General features: G+C 40.3%; 1 protein-coding gene across 11 annotated transcripts in view; it reads left to right on the forward strand.

The window, feature by feature from the left end:
* Positions 1 to 14392, forward strand: part of LOC115440977 (protein muscleblind) — a 253444-nt gene that overhangs the window by 177709 nt on the left and 61343 nt on the right. For 4 of the 11 annotated variants that reach the window (XR_005112848.1, XM_037441985.1, XM_037441989.1 and 1 more), the window contains exons 1-2: positions 3623 to 3854; positions 11108 to 11837. Coding sequence is in view for 9 of the 11 variants with exons in the window: in XM_037441985.1 (XP_037297882.1) it covers positions 11649 to 11837 (189 nt within the window). In the remaining 2 variants the exon portion in view is untranslated. Of the gene's footprint in view, positions 1 to 3621; positions 3855 to 11107; positions 11838 to 14392 lie in introns of those variants that run through there. The other 7 variants (XM_037441982.1, XM_037441980.1, XM_037441983.1 and 4 more) reach the window with 2 other exon arrangements.

Consider the following 14392-nt stretch of genomic DNA (forward strand, 5'->3'; position numbering starts at 1 on the left):
TGCGGGCGCGAGATGAACGTCAGGTCATTGAACCCTTTCGCGTGTCTCGGGCACCGAATTTCGCCAACGGAGCTCATCCTCTTGCTTCTAAACGGCGTATTTTATTAGATTACGGTCAGTGTACATGCCCGCGAATGCATTCTTCCTAAAAAGGGGAAACAAAAGATATCCAACGAGAACACGCTGCAATAAAAATAAATCGATGTCGGGGCGGCCGATACGGTAATAGTGTTGCGTCGCGTGTCGCTCAGAATGCGCGCCGGCCGAGCCAGCCGCGCCAGCACGCTTCGTGAGCAAGCGAGCAGCAACTCGAAACAGCTGTCGGTATCATTGACCACTCATTAAATGTAAAAAAAACGTTCATAAACAATTAATTAGCAACGTTGCCGTGCTTGTTTCCTGCCTCTAGTATAAGAACAATGTGTGACGGCCGCTTCTTTATAACTTTACGAAGCGCGATAACTCCACGATTCTATATTATTATGAAGTATGAAGAAACCGGCCGCCACAGGCAAAGAAAATGTATTATATAAATTCAGAACGCTGCACCGAAAACAATATTGAGAGCCGATAAAACTATTGCGTTTATTGCTATCTGATACTCATTTAAATGTAAAGGGGATTGATCCTAATACAAGTATTTTAGCTATGCGCTCACAATTTCTTTAGCCCACAAAAACTTGCGTGGAATTAGCATAATATAATTTGAACTGCCCATAATAATTTTGAACAAAGATAAAAGTTTCATTTTGAAGTAAACATGCATTGAAATTTTCGCCCACACGGGGTCGTATTATTCGTTTGTCAACTTTTTTATATTTACATTTGTAAGCAAAGCTTTATTTCTAAACAAATATAGCCCAATTCGCGCAAACAATCTCAATTTCCAGTTTGTTGAAAAATAATATAAGAGGCAACAACGCGCTGGCCTTGTCTTGGGCGTTGACCATCACAACAAATTGTTTGCAACTCTGCATTATTAAGATGATAGTTGGTAAAAAACGGCTAGGTATCTGAGTCAAATGGCTATAAGAAGCGTATAAACGAGCTTTTAGACGTCACGCTCTGTGGCGTGCGCGGCGCAAAAACGAGCACACGTCCCATTCGTGACTCCTGTCGGTGTGCGCCCGCTCGGCTGCATGCGCAACCAGCGGCTACATTTATTAAAACATCAGGGTGTCCACCGTACACAATTTTAAAACCAATAATTAATATTCATACGGTTCCTAAATACTTTTCTAGTCACTTAAACGAGGAATGCATTCTACGTCTACCGAGTTAGGGTACAGTAATGAACTGACGCCGATTCAACTTTACTGTCTCCATTTTCTTGTCGGCCGAGTCACTTGTGTGTTACAGAAAGTGATTCACTAGCATGAATCACTTTGAAGGGTTTTCGCTACATTTTAGTTAGGTGGATTAACGTATTTTCTTAGTGATACTATAAAAGTGAAAATGTATGAATATATTTTCATTTCTCATTTTTTCATTTGGATGTTTCTTAGAAGTAAACACAGAAACAACTAAACTGATTTGGATTAAATAACACATACAAATACACCATGTCCTGATTGCCTACTTTTTATCCCTATTATTTGCTCCCATGGGGAATAATAAAAAAAAATCAGGTTTTTAAATAGATGGCAATGGTAACGGACAGTATTTTAGGCACATTTGTAACAGGAACGGCTTTTGTCACTCGCATAGCGGCGAGCAACACCTAATTTTTGTAATATAACACCCTAAACTGATGTTTTATATATCATAGAGTTAATATTAGGCTAGTCAATCTGTCAGTCTATGCATATAACTGCTTTGGGAATTGAGATCAAATATTATTGAAAATATTCGCAAAATAGTCATGAATAGTTAAAGCAAAAAATCGTTTGCAGTATAACAAAAACGAAGATCTCTACGACTGACATTACAGCTTTCTTCTAAGTCCAAACGTATGCGACATCCTTATTTTAAATGGCGAATTATCTCCGTACAGCTCCGTGTTATTTTTATTCTTTACATTTAAAAGGCCTATGTAGATCCCTATTGTAAAACACATATTTCTCATCATAGAGAGTGAACACCCTGATTTGTGAAATCATAAACTAGTTCATCGAGCTTATTATTGTTTTTGCTAAACATCAGACATACATAGCGGTTTCGTGAACGTAGAAATTGCGATATTTTTAGATTTCTAATAATAGAGCGTACACGTCAGATCTTAAGTTATGCGAGTATTAACTAAGAATGTGTTGATTGTTAAGTGTTGTTGGTTTTATCGGAAATACAGCGTTGGCTATTATTAGTTGTTACTTTTTTGTTCCTTTTCTAGCTTCAATGACGTATTGTATAAGTTATTGTAGTTTTTGTTAAGTTACGTTTGAAAAAATCTTTTTAATAATAAAAATATACCTTACGAAAACTACTTAATATAAATATATGAGAGTTAAGCGCCTTGTCTCAGATAAACGCGTGCAGGATGGAAACAAATAACAGCTCAAAAGATTTGTTCATATGATCTCAAGGAACGACGCGAATCACGTTATTCTATATTCGATAAACATATTAATAATAATTTCCGGTCTATAAATTTCTTTATTTAATCAAGAGCATAGCGTCGTTAATTAAATTCCGTGCTTACTAAACGGTTAACCATGTTAATTTTACGCAATAGAGCAATTTGTGCCCTTACCTTATTAGGAACATATACCGTAAAGTCCTATAGTGGAGCAGAAGTAGAGTTTCTTCTACTGATTTTGACCGAAGTTAAAATTAGACTCGCCACTTTTGAGCTTTACAATGGGCTTTGTGCGATGGTCAAGTAATCTGTTGTCTATTTAATTGTGCATATTATAATTAAAGTGGTTGCATTAGAGTATATATTGCTTTGGGAACTGGCCTAAGTAAGCATGTCCTCGGGCGGGTCACGCGCCGCACGCAAACTCGTTTTGCAGCGTACTTTCGCCGCTCTTCGCCTGCGCCCGTGGTCATGTTGTCTGCTCGCTTGCGCTCGGCCATCGTGCCGCGCCACTCGCCGCTCTCCCTCTCTCCCTCTGATCAACCCGACCCAAAGACAGGTTAATGGCCATGTTGCAAACTTGCAACTTGCAACACTAAACTACCAAAATCGAAAGCGTCCTTTGTTCTCGCGAAAAACTTAAATAAATCGCACTGTATTTATTCTCTCGCCTCGACGCTCTCGGCTCTATCTTATACGGCTTAACTTCTGACAGTATCTTCTCCTTAAGATCGGACGAAGATTTCTTACATGACGTGACTGCCGGTCGGTTAATGTGTGTGTGTGTGTGTGTGTTTTTTTTATTGAAATAAAAAAATATGCACCATCAGATTGATTTTATAGCATTGTAGCGTGCTCACGAAGTAAAATAATCGGTGCAACACATTGACCGGTTAAAACACTAGACAATCGACGGGGTGGGCGGAAGTGTGGCAGTGGCGAAAAGCTCGCAACTGCATGAGGAGAAAGGAAGCGGCGGCGCGCCGTGCGATGTGATAAGGCGACCGGCTGGCGTCAGTCGCGGGGCGAGGGTAGGTAGTGCGGGGCGGGCGGGGTGCGACGACGCGAGGGGTGCGCGCGCAGCGGCGGTCCCTGCGCCCCACGCCGCACGGCTCACCTCCCGTCAGTCGCCCGCCGACTCTGCTTGTGCTTGTGTGATTCGCGCCGCTCCGTGCTCCGCACTCGTGCCCCGAACACGACGCGTGCCGCCCCGCTGTGGCCGCGAACGCGACCTCTACGCTATCGGCGAAATACTTCTCCTAATTTACGTGCAACTTGCTATGTGTTAACATACGGACATTTTACACTCCCTTTACCCGGCTTGTTTACCCCTCATCATGTAAGTGTTACGCTCATTCTATTAAATGCGGCATCATCTCGTCGAAATTCGGAACTCGCGTCAAAAGTGTTCATCGTGGAAGTTTGTGAATGAAACGTTGTGTTTGTTGAAATTTTTGCGGTCGTGCGTATTAGCCGTTTTGTTAGTGTTCTTTGTTTGTGGACATGGAGTCATCTGCGATTTCCGAAATTCGACGGAAAAGTTCCCAACTTTAGGAGCGGGCGGTATGTCGTTAGCCGCTCTAGTAGCGCTCGTTGCGCTCGTTCCGCTCGCTCCGTGGATGTCGCTAGGTCGCATGAGAGCTTTCGCCTCGGTGGGACCGCTCGGTGCAGAGCGGACCGCGCTACACGCACCACATGCCCCGACTTGAGCTTTCATCGATATTGCCATTATTGCCTATAATGTAAAAGTTACCCTAAGTAGAACTCTTCCCTAATCCCACGTCGAAACTTTCTTCCGTTATTACTTGTCTTCTTCAGAAATTACATTAGTAGATTTTGTGTATTTGGACAATATTTTCTTTGTTACTTTCGTGTGCGTCGAAGGCAATAATTGTGTTATATATCATACTGTTGGGATTATTGTGTTTCGTACTATTATAACCTATCGAAGGTTACTTCGGATTTATTTATATTCTTTGAAAATGTAAGTATTACACAAAATAATATTACGTTACGGGAGGGAATTAGATTTTTTCAATCAGTTTAAGTAAATCAGTTATATTACGGAACAAAATCATATCAGTTGCATTGTCAGATAAGCAAAAAAAAAATACAATTTTTATCATATCTAAATAAAATGGTTGCGTGGCCTCTTAATCTTATCGCCAAAATAATACGAACACAGCTTTGATTAGAAGATAAGGTGAGATGCACAAAAATATTCCACGATATATCACCTTAGAAGCACCTCAGCTGCTTGATAAATGCATTCCCTAAAGTAAAGGAAGCAGATTTGCGTAGAACGACTAAGGCGATAACAAATATTTGAACACAAACCTCCCACCTGGCTGGTGCCTACTCGCTGAATATTATTTCCCTGAGTGATTCAAAACTTTGACTTGTTAGAATGATGTCATTTATAATTTTAATGTGCGCTGACCGCATGAATCGAAACTTTGTGATACACGTTTGCGCGGAAATTTTAAATTTTGTGCCAATAGATCACATTTGGTATTAGAATTAAAAAAATATCCAAACACGTAAGCGTGTAAATTTAAATATTTCAATATTAACAGAGTAAAATGTTTAAATTTAAAATGGTCTGTTTGCAATGTTTCTAGGAGGGTATAAGCTGGGTCGCTACCTGCTCGCAACAATAAAAATGTCTGTCAATAGGGAGTTCGTTGTATTATTATTCTTGTTGTGCCGTGGTAATTTACAAATGTTGAATGAATAACCTACTTTAGTCCCATGGTTTCAGAATTTTAAAATATTACCGACCAAAAGGACTAGTCTAACTTAGGTATTTGTATAAGGTAAGGTACACCAAACGGCTAAAGTGATGTCATATTCCTTTGAGTTTACATTAATGTTCTAAAAATTCACAATTTTTTAAGTTTTATCCTCCTAGCGCATTTTAAACAAATAATTCTATTAGCTAAAAGCTTTTAAAATGAAGATATAAAGAGTTGAGAATTTTGAATTAAATCACTGTCCGAGATTTATATCCGAAGAGATACTGTGAACATACTTGAAAGCAGCTCGGGTTAAGTTATCGAGCAAGACCAGAACGAGCGATGATAAGCCGCCTCTTTATCAGGATTATCTTATCTGAGCAGAATTAAACAGCCCAGTTCAGCCAAAGTAAATGATGATTACTCCACCAAATTAATCATTGATAAGCCGTTCTAACGTCATATAGAAAGTCATACGTTTAACAAAATAAATTCTGACGCCACAATTATGTTTTTAAAAAGCAAAACCGGATTTTCCTGTCATTCAATGTGTCCGTGACATATTTATTTCAAATTGCTAAAAATCAGTATAGTTTTCTTCTAATATTTAGTGCATTTGAATAAATAGTTCTAGATCGGTAAACATCACTTGTAATGTGACGCATTTGTTCATTTTGCCGTTTGATATGTAAAATTATTCCTGAACGTTAACCGATCGCATAGAAAAATCAGCTCCCAAGTTAGTATATATATTTTGGTTAGCGGCAATATTTCTGAAAAAAATAGAGCGAGAACATAAGGGGACCCTTACTCTTAGGCAGCGTGTTCGATAAGGCTTGCACATTAACGGGGGCACTTCAGTGATAGCGTTGGAATCGTGCAATTTACGCCTCGTAAATTTAAGCCGTCGCAAATTTTTCGCTTCTCTTGCTAATTACCAGTCCGCCATCGTCCCGGAGGACTGCTAAATGTGCCTTGTGCACGTCCCGAATGCGAAAGTAGCTCTATAGTTGCGATCTGCTTTGCTCCGCACACGTTGAACAATAGTCTTTGTTTTGGCTGCAATGGTTTACCTACGTGCTCAACTAATCATTTAACCGGAGCTGCATATTGTATTGTCATATTGCATTCGGATGCCAGATTTATTATCCGAATTCATACCAAGCTTCGTATTAAACGTTAGTTATCTTAGATAATATTTACTCCGTATTTGCAGCTCCGATGACGTAATATTAAAACTCCGTGTTGATGTCATGAAATTGGCTTCAGTAAATATTCTTGTAATTGATAACACTTTTTCCCTAACGAGACGAGTCTACATTTGCGCACGCTGACCAATGAATGCCGACTGCTGAGCAGTGTGCGAGGAATAACAAATAGTGACATCACTACGAGACTGTTAAACACATGTGAAACGACACCCGCGATAACTTGCCAATATTCAACCATCGTCTTAACATGTTATGAATGAAATTTGCTACGGTCGCCGTTTGTTTGGAAATCGTTCATTAATATCACTACAAGTCATCTGTGTGTGTCGAATTTGACAAAATCGTGATGCAAGAAAATGTATCGCATAATATAAAAATACTGCAACGCCTTTTAATTCTTGCAAAACGACCAAATTGCATTAGTGAAAAATAAATTTCGAAATTCATATAATTTGCGTAATACCATTAATCTCGCAATGGTTAACATTAAAATGATATTCATGTTACAATGTAAAGCTAATCAGTTAAAAAATGTGGGTTAACGAACAAAAATATAAACATTTGAATTTCGTGTCGCTATGTATAGCCGGTAGGACAACAAATCAGCGGGAGATATCTTTATCGGTAAAGCTATTACGGAACTGAAATGTTACAAAATAAATTGCGTGTAAAATACGTGTGATATTGCCCTGCTGTGTAAAAGAATGCATCAATTGTAAGTCGGTCGGTCCGTTGAAGCATATCAAAGATAAATGCTGTGGTGGTTTTTATACCCGAGTCTGCGGCCGCGGCGGAGCGCGACACCGCAAGCCAAGGTCACAGCAATCGTGCCTGCTCCGTTTCCGCCTGTCTAAGTTACACACTGACCTTGTCTTTTTGGCGTTTTTATCGCTCATCGTCAACTCGACGCTCTGTTTGCCCACATCCCCGATACAGATAGAGTCGGACCCCGATAGCCAAACATCAGCCAGTTGGCGAGTTCATGACATGTTAATGAACCTATTTATTATTCCGTATGCAACGTCTAAATATTGACCGGCACGGGTGGACGTGATTAATAGTCGCGTGTAAGTATTATTAAAGTGTGTAGCAAAAACTCGAATGACACGTTACAAAACGACAGACGTTTATCGGCGAAGGTAACAAAGCAGACAACAACGACTCCTTTCGATCGACCGCACCACGATCGCGACCTTACTCCGATTTCTGTTACGCTGAATTTGATCGCATGTTACAAAACCTTCGAACGTTTCAAGATATTTACGTTCACTTCGTATTTCAGCACGCTTAATTATCGTGTGTATATTATGCGGCTTAATGTTTTTAGCTACAGGCATTTCCTTGCTTTCATTACAACAGAAGAGTGCGTTGAAGTAATTATAACATTTCATTGTCACTACCTGAAAGATTTCCAGTTAGCCAGGCGAGCTCGTCGCATTCTCATTGTCTTGATAGCTTAGTGGTAAGAGCGCCCTCCGGGCTGCGGTGGGAGGTCCAGGTTCGAATCCCGGTCAAGACCGTGGATGCGGACGAACGGTCTGGCGTTTTAAATTAATAGCGCTAACAAATTTTAATACTTTAACGCGCTTTTCGGTAACTTTTTAAATCTACACGATAAATTCCTCAATAGTCAGTTGATCGAATCGCCGCACTGACAAAGGGCTCGCGCGCTCGACTGTTTTTTCACCCGTCCTCCCTCACCCTACCCCCGTCCGCTCCCAAGAGATTCTTATTTAGATTCGCTTCCGTCTGATTGCTCTTCGTAATCTTTTCACTGGGTTATTGAATGTCTTCCCCGTGCGTGTCGAGCATCGGAGAAACTTCATAGCTTCCGGATCTAGTACTCCACCACGGCGCATAGCTAAACACTAATTCTATTTTATACTCCGCCAATATTACTTAAAACCCAACACACTATGTTATTGAAGTAACAGGAGCTAGCTAATCGTTGTTCAATTGTTTTGTGCTAAAAAGGGCAATTTGTCACGTGTTATTTTGCGTAAGAATCTATGCATTTATGCGCTAGAAACCAACGAATTTGTGGTTTTTTATTTGCATTATTTACAGCCTTCCCAACATTGTGTTTTATTAGCATATCTTATGCTTACTAGAAAAAAGATAGAAAGCTTGCATCGAAATTTGAAAATGATTCGGTTTTTCTTACGTAATGTGCGAACAAAAAATCGTGATAGACAGCTGTTTTCATTATATTAACAGATTAATGGCGCTCATTAAAATACGCAATGTGGGTATTTTAATGTAGTTTATATTATGTCTAATTATAGATTCGGCGTTGTTTAAAGTTCTGATTTGTAATGTAAATTATCGGAATAAATTACGTGACCTATACTGCAGAAAGTAATTACGTATTGTACTTACCTAAAAAGGTTTAATAATTATAATACTTGTATTGCCATAACGATCATTGTTGTTTACAATTGTATTTTAAAAATAATGCCAATTAGAATTGTGATGTCCCTACTGTAAGTGCATTTGGTCGACCGCAGCGCTTCGTAATCGTTGTTACCTGTTTCCTTGTTAGTTGTTACAATGTTCAATCTAATTTCACGCCAGCTAATTTGCACAGCAGGCAACCGCCGGTCCCGTCCAGTCATCCACTGTAATAAAAACAATTACTCCGTCTACTTAGTCTCTTTTCGCCTTCGTCGCGCCGTAATTGGCTAGTGTTGTTTATCCAAGATATTGTTAATTTTAAATAAGTTGAGCTATAATTAAAAAGGATTTCGTTGTCCCAACTGAATTGGTTTATGAAAAAGGTAATACGCTTCTTTGAACTTTAATTGAACTGTAAACAATACGCTCTATTGTCACTTCTTCCGATGTCCGTCACGGTGATGTGACGTCATTATAGCTGTTGCTACTTGACAACTTCATTAATAGATTACAAAAAAAAGTTAGTATCAAAACAATTTAATTGAAAGAGTGCTTGGGAATCGCCGTATTTATAAGTGGGTGCTGACGTCTGACCGCGGCGCATCTACCGCCACGTTAGAACCGCGGCTGCATCTATGTCGAAAATAAAATTTGAAGATTTATATGCACGGTGGAGAAACGCGTCGCTCCGTAGTCGCACACGAGCTATTTTCAACCGGGTTATGCTTTAAATAGCGCATTACGATAGGATTTGGTTTCACGAGATTTTTCCCTGTTCGCAACCGTTACGTTCTGACGGCACCCACACAGATTTTTCTCTCGAGATGATTACTCTGACACTTATTGACGTTGCCGTGGTGATATCCATCCTCACAGTCGTTTATAGAGATAAAATTGGCGTCCGTTGTACACCATTTGCATTTATAATTATATAAAATATATCGTACTCATACAAACATTTGAAGTGCGCGATAGCCTAGTTGGTGGTGGAACGGACTGCCGTGACAAATGTCGGCAGGTTCAAATCCCAAGGGTTCACACCGCTGACTTTTCTAAAAAATTATGTGTGTATTCTTTGTGAATTATCGCTTGCTTTAACGGTGAAGGAAAACATCGTGAGGAAACTTGCATCCCTGAGAAATTCTCTATTAGGAATTTTCGAGGGTGTGTGAAGTCCACCAACCCGCACTAAGCCAGTGTGGTGGACTAAGGCCTATTCCCTCTCAGTAGTAGAGGAGGCCCGTGCCCAACAGTGGGACAGTATATAATACAGGGCTGATATTATTATTATTATATACAAACATTTGTACATGGGCGTAAATACGCTCTGTAGACACGTCTAATGTCTATACAATCAATATATTGTTTAAATGTTCTGTTTTATGCATACTGAATTTTATAGATAGACCATGCAGATACATCTTTATAACATTTTGTGTATGAATTATATCATCATTAATTTATTAACTACTTAAACTTTTCATAGAAACTTATATCACCAGATGTTTTAAATAACAATGTGGAATTAATATTTGTGTATACCACAAATATTTTAATATTAATATTCTATGTACAAATATCCCCTGACGCGTTTAGTAACTTCCGTGTGGAAACACGTCTCGGTGGTGTCGTGCCTCCGAACAGAACAAACAAGCATCTGTCTCAGATCCATTTACTAATTAACTAATACAGAATATACATATTAGACTGATTGTAATACTGAATTGGATCTTTCATTAATAATTATTCAAACAACGATATGTCATTACGGTATTCGATGTTAACTTTAGCCTATTTTAAGTTATGTAGATTTTAGCATTTGTACAAATAAATATTAATATAAACAAACTACACACTTTAGCCGAGCTTTGATAATCCATCAGCCTGACGCTGTTAAATATGTTGTATATGAATCTAAAGTCAATTATATAGTTGTACAAGGACTCATTTTTTTTGTAAGATTATATTATTATGTTTAGCCTTATCTATAAACAGTATGAAAATTAACAGCTAATTAATGACCTGTTACGCACTTTGAATAGTTGATATTGCATCTGTTGCTAGCCAATAACATGAAAGCAGAACAAAACCTGATGATGTGGCTAAGTGTGTGTAGCGAGGCTAGGAGTATGGTCGCATTGAGCGCGGCCCTGGGAGCGGTCGCCGCGTGCGCTTGCTAACCCGGTAGCCGCTTGTGCTTGGCTCCGGGGCGGAACGCCCGGAGAGTAACCAGTGTGTTTTGTTGTTCGCAGAGTTGAGCCCCGCACCGCACCGGCTTGCTCGCTGTCCGCCGAGCCGCTAATATAGCTTTTTTCGCGCCCCACCGTCGCCTGTCCAGACCCGCACCGGCCGCCGCAATGCTCGCGCACCAAGCACCGCTCGCCCTCTACTAAACTCAACCGTCAACATCGATAAGAACGCGTGTGATAATATTAATATTTAATACTCGCCTAAATAAGCTTGCAACGTCGGTGTCTTTAATTCTAACTTAATTGTAAGATTAATAAATAAGTAAGAAATAGCCGTGCTATCCGCGCGTGTATCGCCGCACCGCCGCATCGCCGCGAAGCCGGGTCGAGTGGTCGTGGTAGTGGTCGCGCGTGTGAGCAGTGAGTGCCAGTGAGGGTGCGCGTGGCGCAAGCCAGTGCAGCGACCGCACGTCTGCTCGCCTGCTAGTGAGAGAAGTGCATGACAAGAGCGCGCGGGCGCGCTCGCTCCCCGTTGCCGCCTATGCGACGCACTCGCTGCGCGTAACTGCGTGCGCCTCTACCGCCTTCAACAACAGTGCCAACGATGGCCACCATGGTGAATATGAATAGCCTGCTAAACGGCAAGGACTCACGCTGGCTGCAGCTTGAAGTGTGCCGTGAATTTCAACGGAATAAGTGCTCGCGGCCCGATACTGAATGCAAGTTCGCCCATCCCCCGGCCACCGTCGAGGTGCAGAATGGAAGAGTCACCGCCTGCTACGATAGTATCAAGGTAAGTTCTAACTCTTGCATTATGTTCTTCATGCGTACATTATCATACATAACTATAAAGTAGTAAAACAATAATCTCTTGTGAGATTTCTTAAAAACGTATGCAGCTGTGATTTTCCGGTTGAGCGAGAAACAACCCCTCAAGGCGACATTTCACCGCCGCCATTCCGCTCGCCGACCTCAATCCCAAGGCTAGCTTGGGGTGACGTCATCCGCGCCGCCGCCAGTATTCGTCCACTATTGCATAGAAATTGGCACCGAACTAAAACATAGACAGGATAACAAGCAATCAATTTTTATACGATGTAGAGGCATCATGAACCTGTTATTTGAGTCACGTTGGTAAAAGGTACACAGTATAGCAATTTCTTTTTAAAACGCAATGTAGCTATTTCATTTTTAAATAGACACGTTATCAGTTAAATATTTCCATTAATAAATGATATGTAAAGTTTTTTCGCCTATTACGTAACATTTTGTTATCAGCATGACTGAATGATGCGATAAAACATTGGTATTTCGGCCGAATGGACGCGCGATAAAAATTAACACCGATATAAACAGGCACCTCCACCGCTGCATTGCAGAGGTCGAACGACTTATCGGCCAAATTGTTCACTCGTTGATTTTGTAAAAACCCGACGATGCGTTCATGATCTCACGCACGACAGCAATGCCGAAAACTCTTCTCAAATAAAAAGCAATACAACAAATCGTTACGTAAACAAAGAAATTGAGATGAATAAAAGGTACTTTCTCATTTTCCTTTGATGCTCGGCTGAATAATGCGATCAAGAGATAAAACGCAGCGGGATCGGGCGCGTCCCGCTCTGCCAGCAAACATTTCCACTGATGTGTCGCGACTCGCGCGCTTACTATTGGCTATGAACACGAGCATGTTTCAAGTTGGTCGCGATTTCGCGGCATGCCGCCGCACCACGCCGATCGTCGTGGGCGGCATTAGACACGCCCTGCCTCGCCAACGACTGTCTGAACTAGTTTGTGTGCATGTCGTAGACGATAGTTAAACCAGAGATTTTATGAAACACCTGGCGGTTCCACGATATTCTAGAGTGATGTTTGAAATTAACCACCAATGTACTACAAAGTAAAGATTTTTTTTATCTAATATTAGGATATTAGGGCGATGTAAGTTGTTACTTTATTCCTATTTTCTAATAATGTGTTTTCTCTAAAAATCCCTTATATCCTCATATTACTGTGACATGCAGTAGGTATAAGTGTCCGGCACTTCGCTGGCAATAAATCACTATTGCTTTCATCAAATCAGATTTGGCAACTTTCCATCCCACCATGTGTCCCAGAACACATATCCAAAAAAAATTACCAATCAAAAAGCTAAACAGTAGTGTGTCTCATTAAGACAATTTAAAAATAGCTACGCTTAAACGACTTCGTGCGAAAATGGTAATTCGGCTAACTCTAGGATTTATGTTTTAGTCCGATATGAGAAACAATGGATGTACATTGTGCGGGCTTTGTGGCCGGTGGTATCGCCCACCGCGCATCGCGTCGTCGGCACGTAGTGCGCCGTACGAGCCGGCCGACACCACCAGCCACAAACACTTGACGGTCTCGCGTCTTATCTCATCTCGTTATCACCGAACGGCTTTTATTTGCTGCAATTGATTTATGCGTCAAAAGGCTTGTGTCCTAAGTGACGTTTAAAGTCATATGAAGTAAAGTAAATAGAACCTTATTAATTAAATAAAAAAAATAAAAATTAAAAGACTCGATACACGCCACGTCTGGCTCAGACTCCGTTCAGGTGACAAGCGCTTAACTTAAAAATTTAAACTCAAGATTAACCGTTAATTATTTCAACTCAGAAAGCAAATGATGAACTAAAATCAACTAATATCCATCAAATAAAATTGTTAGGTAAAATCTAAGCTCTAAAGTAGTCTAAAGCTTCAGTTAAACACAGTGTTCTTTGAGTGGTATAATCTATGGGACTTCATTCCATCTTCAAAGATGAAGATCGCTACACACTGGCATCTCAGTGGTTTAAGAAATTTTTAAATAACTCGCTGGAGAATAGAAAATTGTGAAATGTACGTAGCTCCGACTGTAATCCGTGCGATAAAAAGCATCAAGGCGAGGGCGTGCTCCGAGACGCGACGCTTATACTATTGACCGGCGATGGACTCTCCAGATATTTAACTGGAAGTAAAAAAATAAATAACAGCTTTGTCAGAACGTTTTTGCCAATCCTTTGAAAGAGATATAGTGGATGAAATAAATCGAGGGAGACTTTCTTGTTCCATTCAATTGTGTATTTGAAGGAGAGGTTTAGGGAAAAGTTTTTGGAGGTTTATTAAAGGAACTGTATTTGCACAGGTTTGCAGCTTGCCAAAATAATTGAATATAATGTTGACATTTAAGGCAGAACTCATGCGATCGTGTCGTATGTTAAATATAAACATATCTACAAAATGACATAAAAATGTTTTATGCGGCACATTCATATATACAAATTTAGAAGTGAATACGAGTTACATGACCCCGCGGAAGAGTAAATGTCATCTCGTCACA

Source organism: Manduca sexta, chromosome 23 (assembly GCF_014839805.1).
Source record: "Manduca sexta isolate Smith_Timp_Sample1 chromosome 23, JHU_Msex_v1.0, whole genome shotgun sequence".
Classification (NCBI taxonomy): Eukaryota; Metazoa; Arthropoda; class Insecta; order Lepidoptera; family Sphingidae; genus Manduca; species Manduca sexta.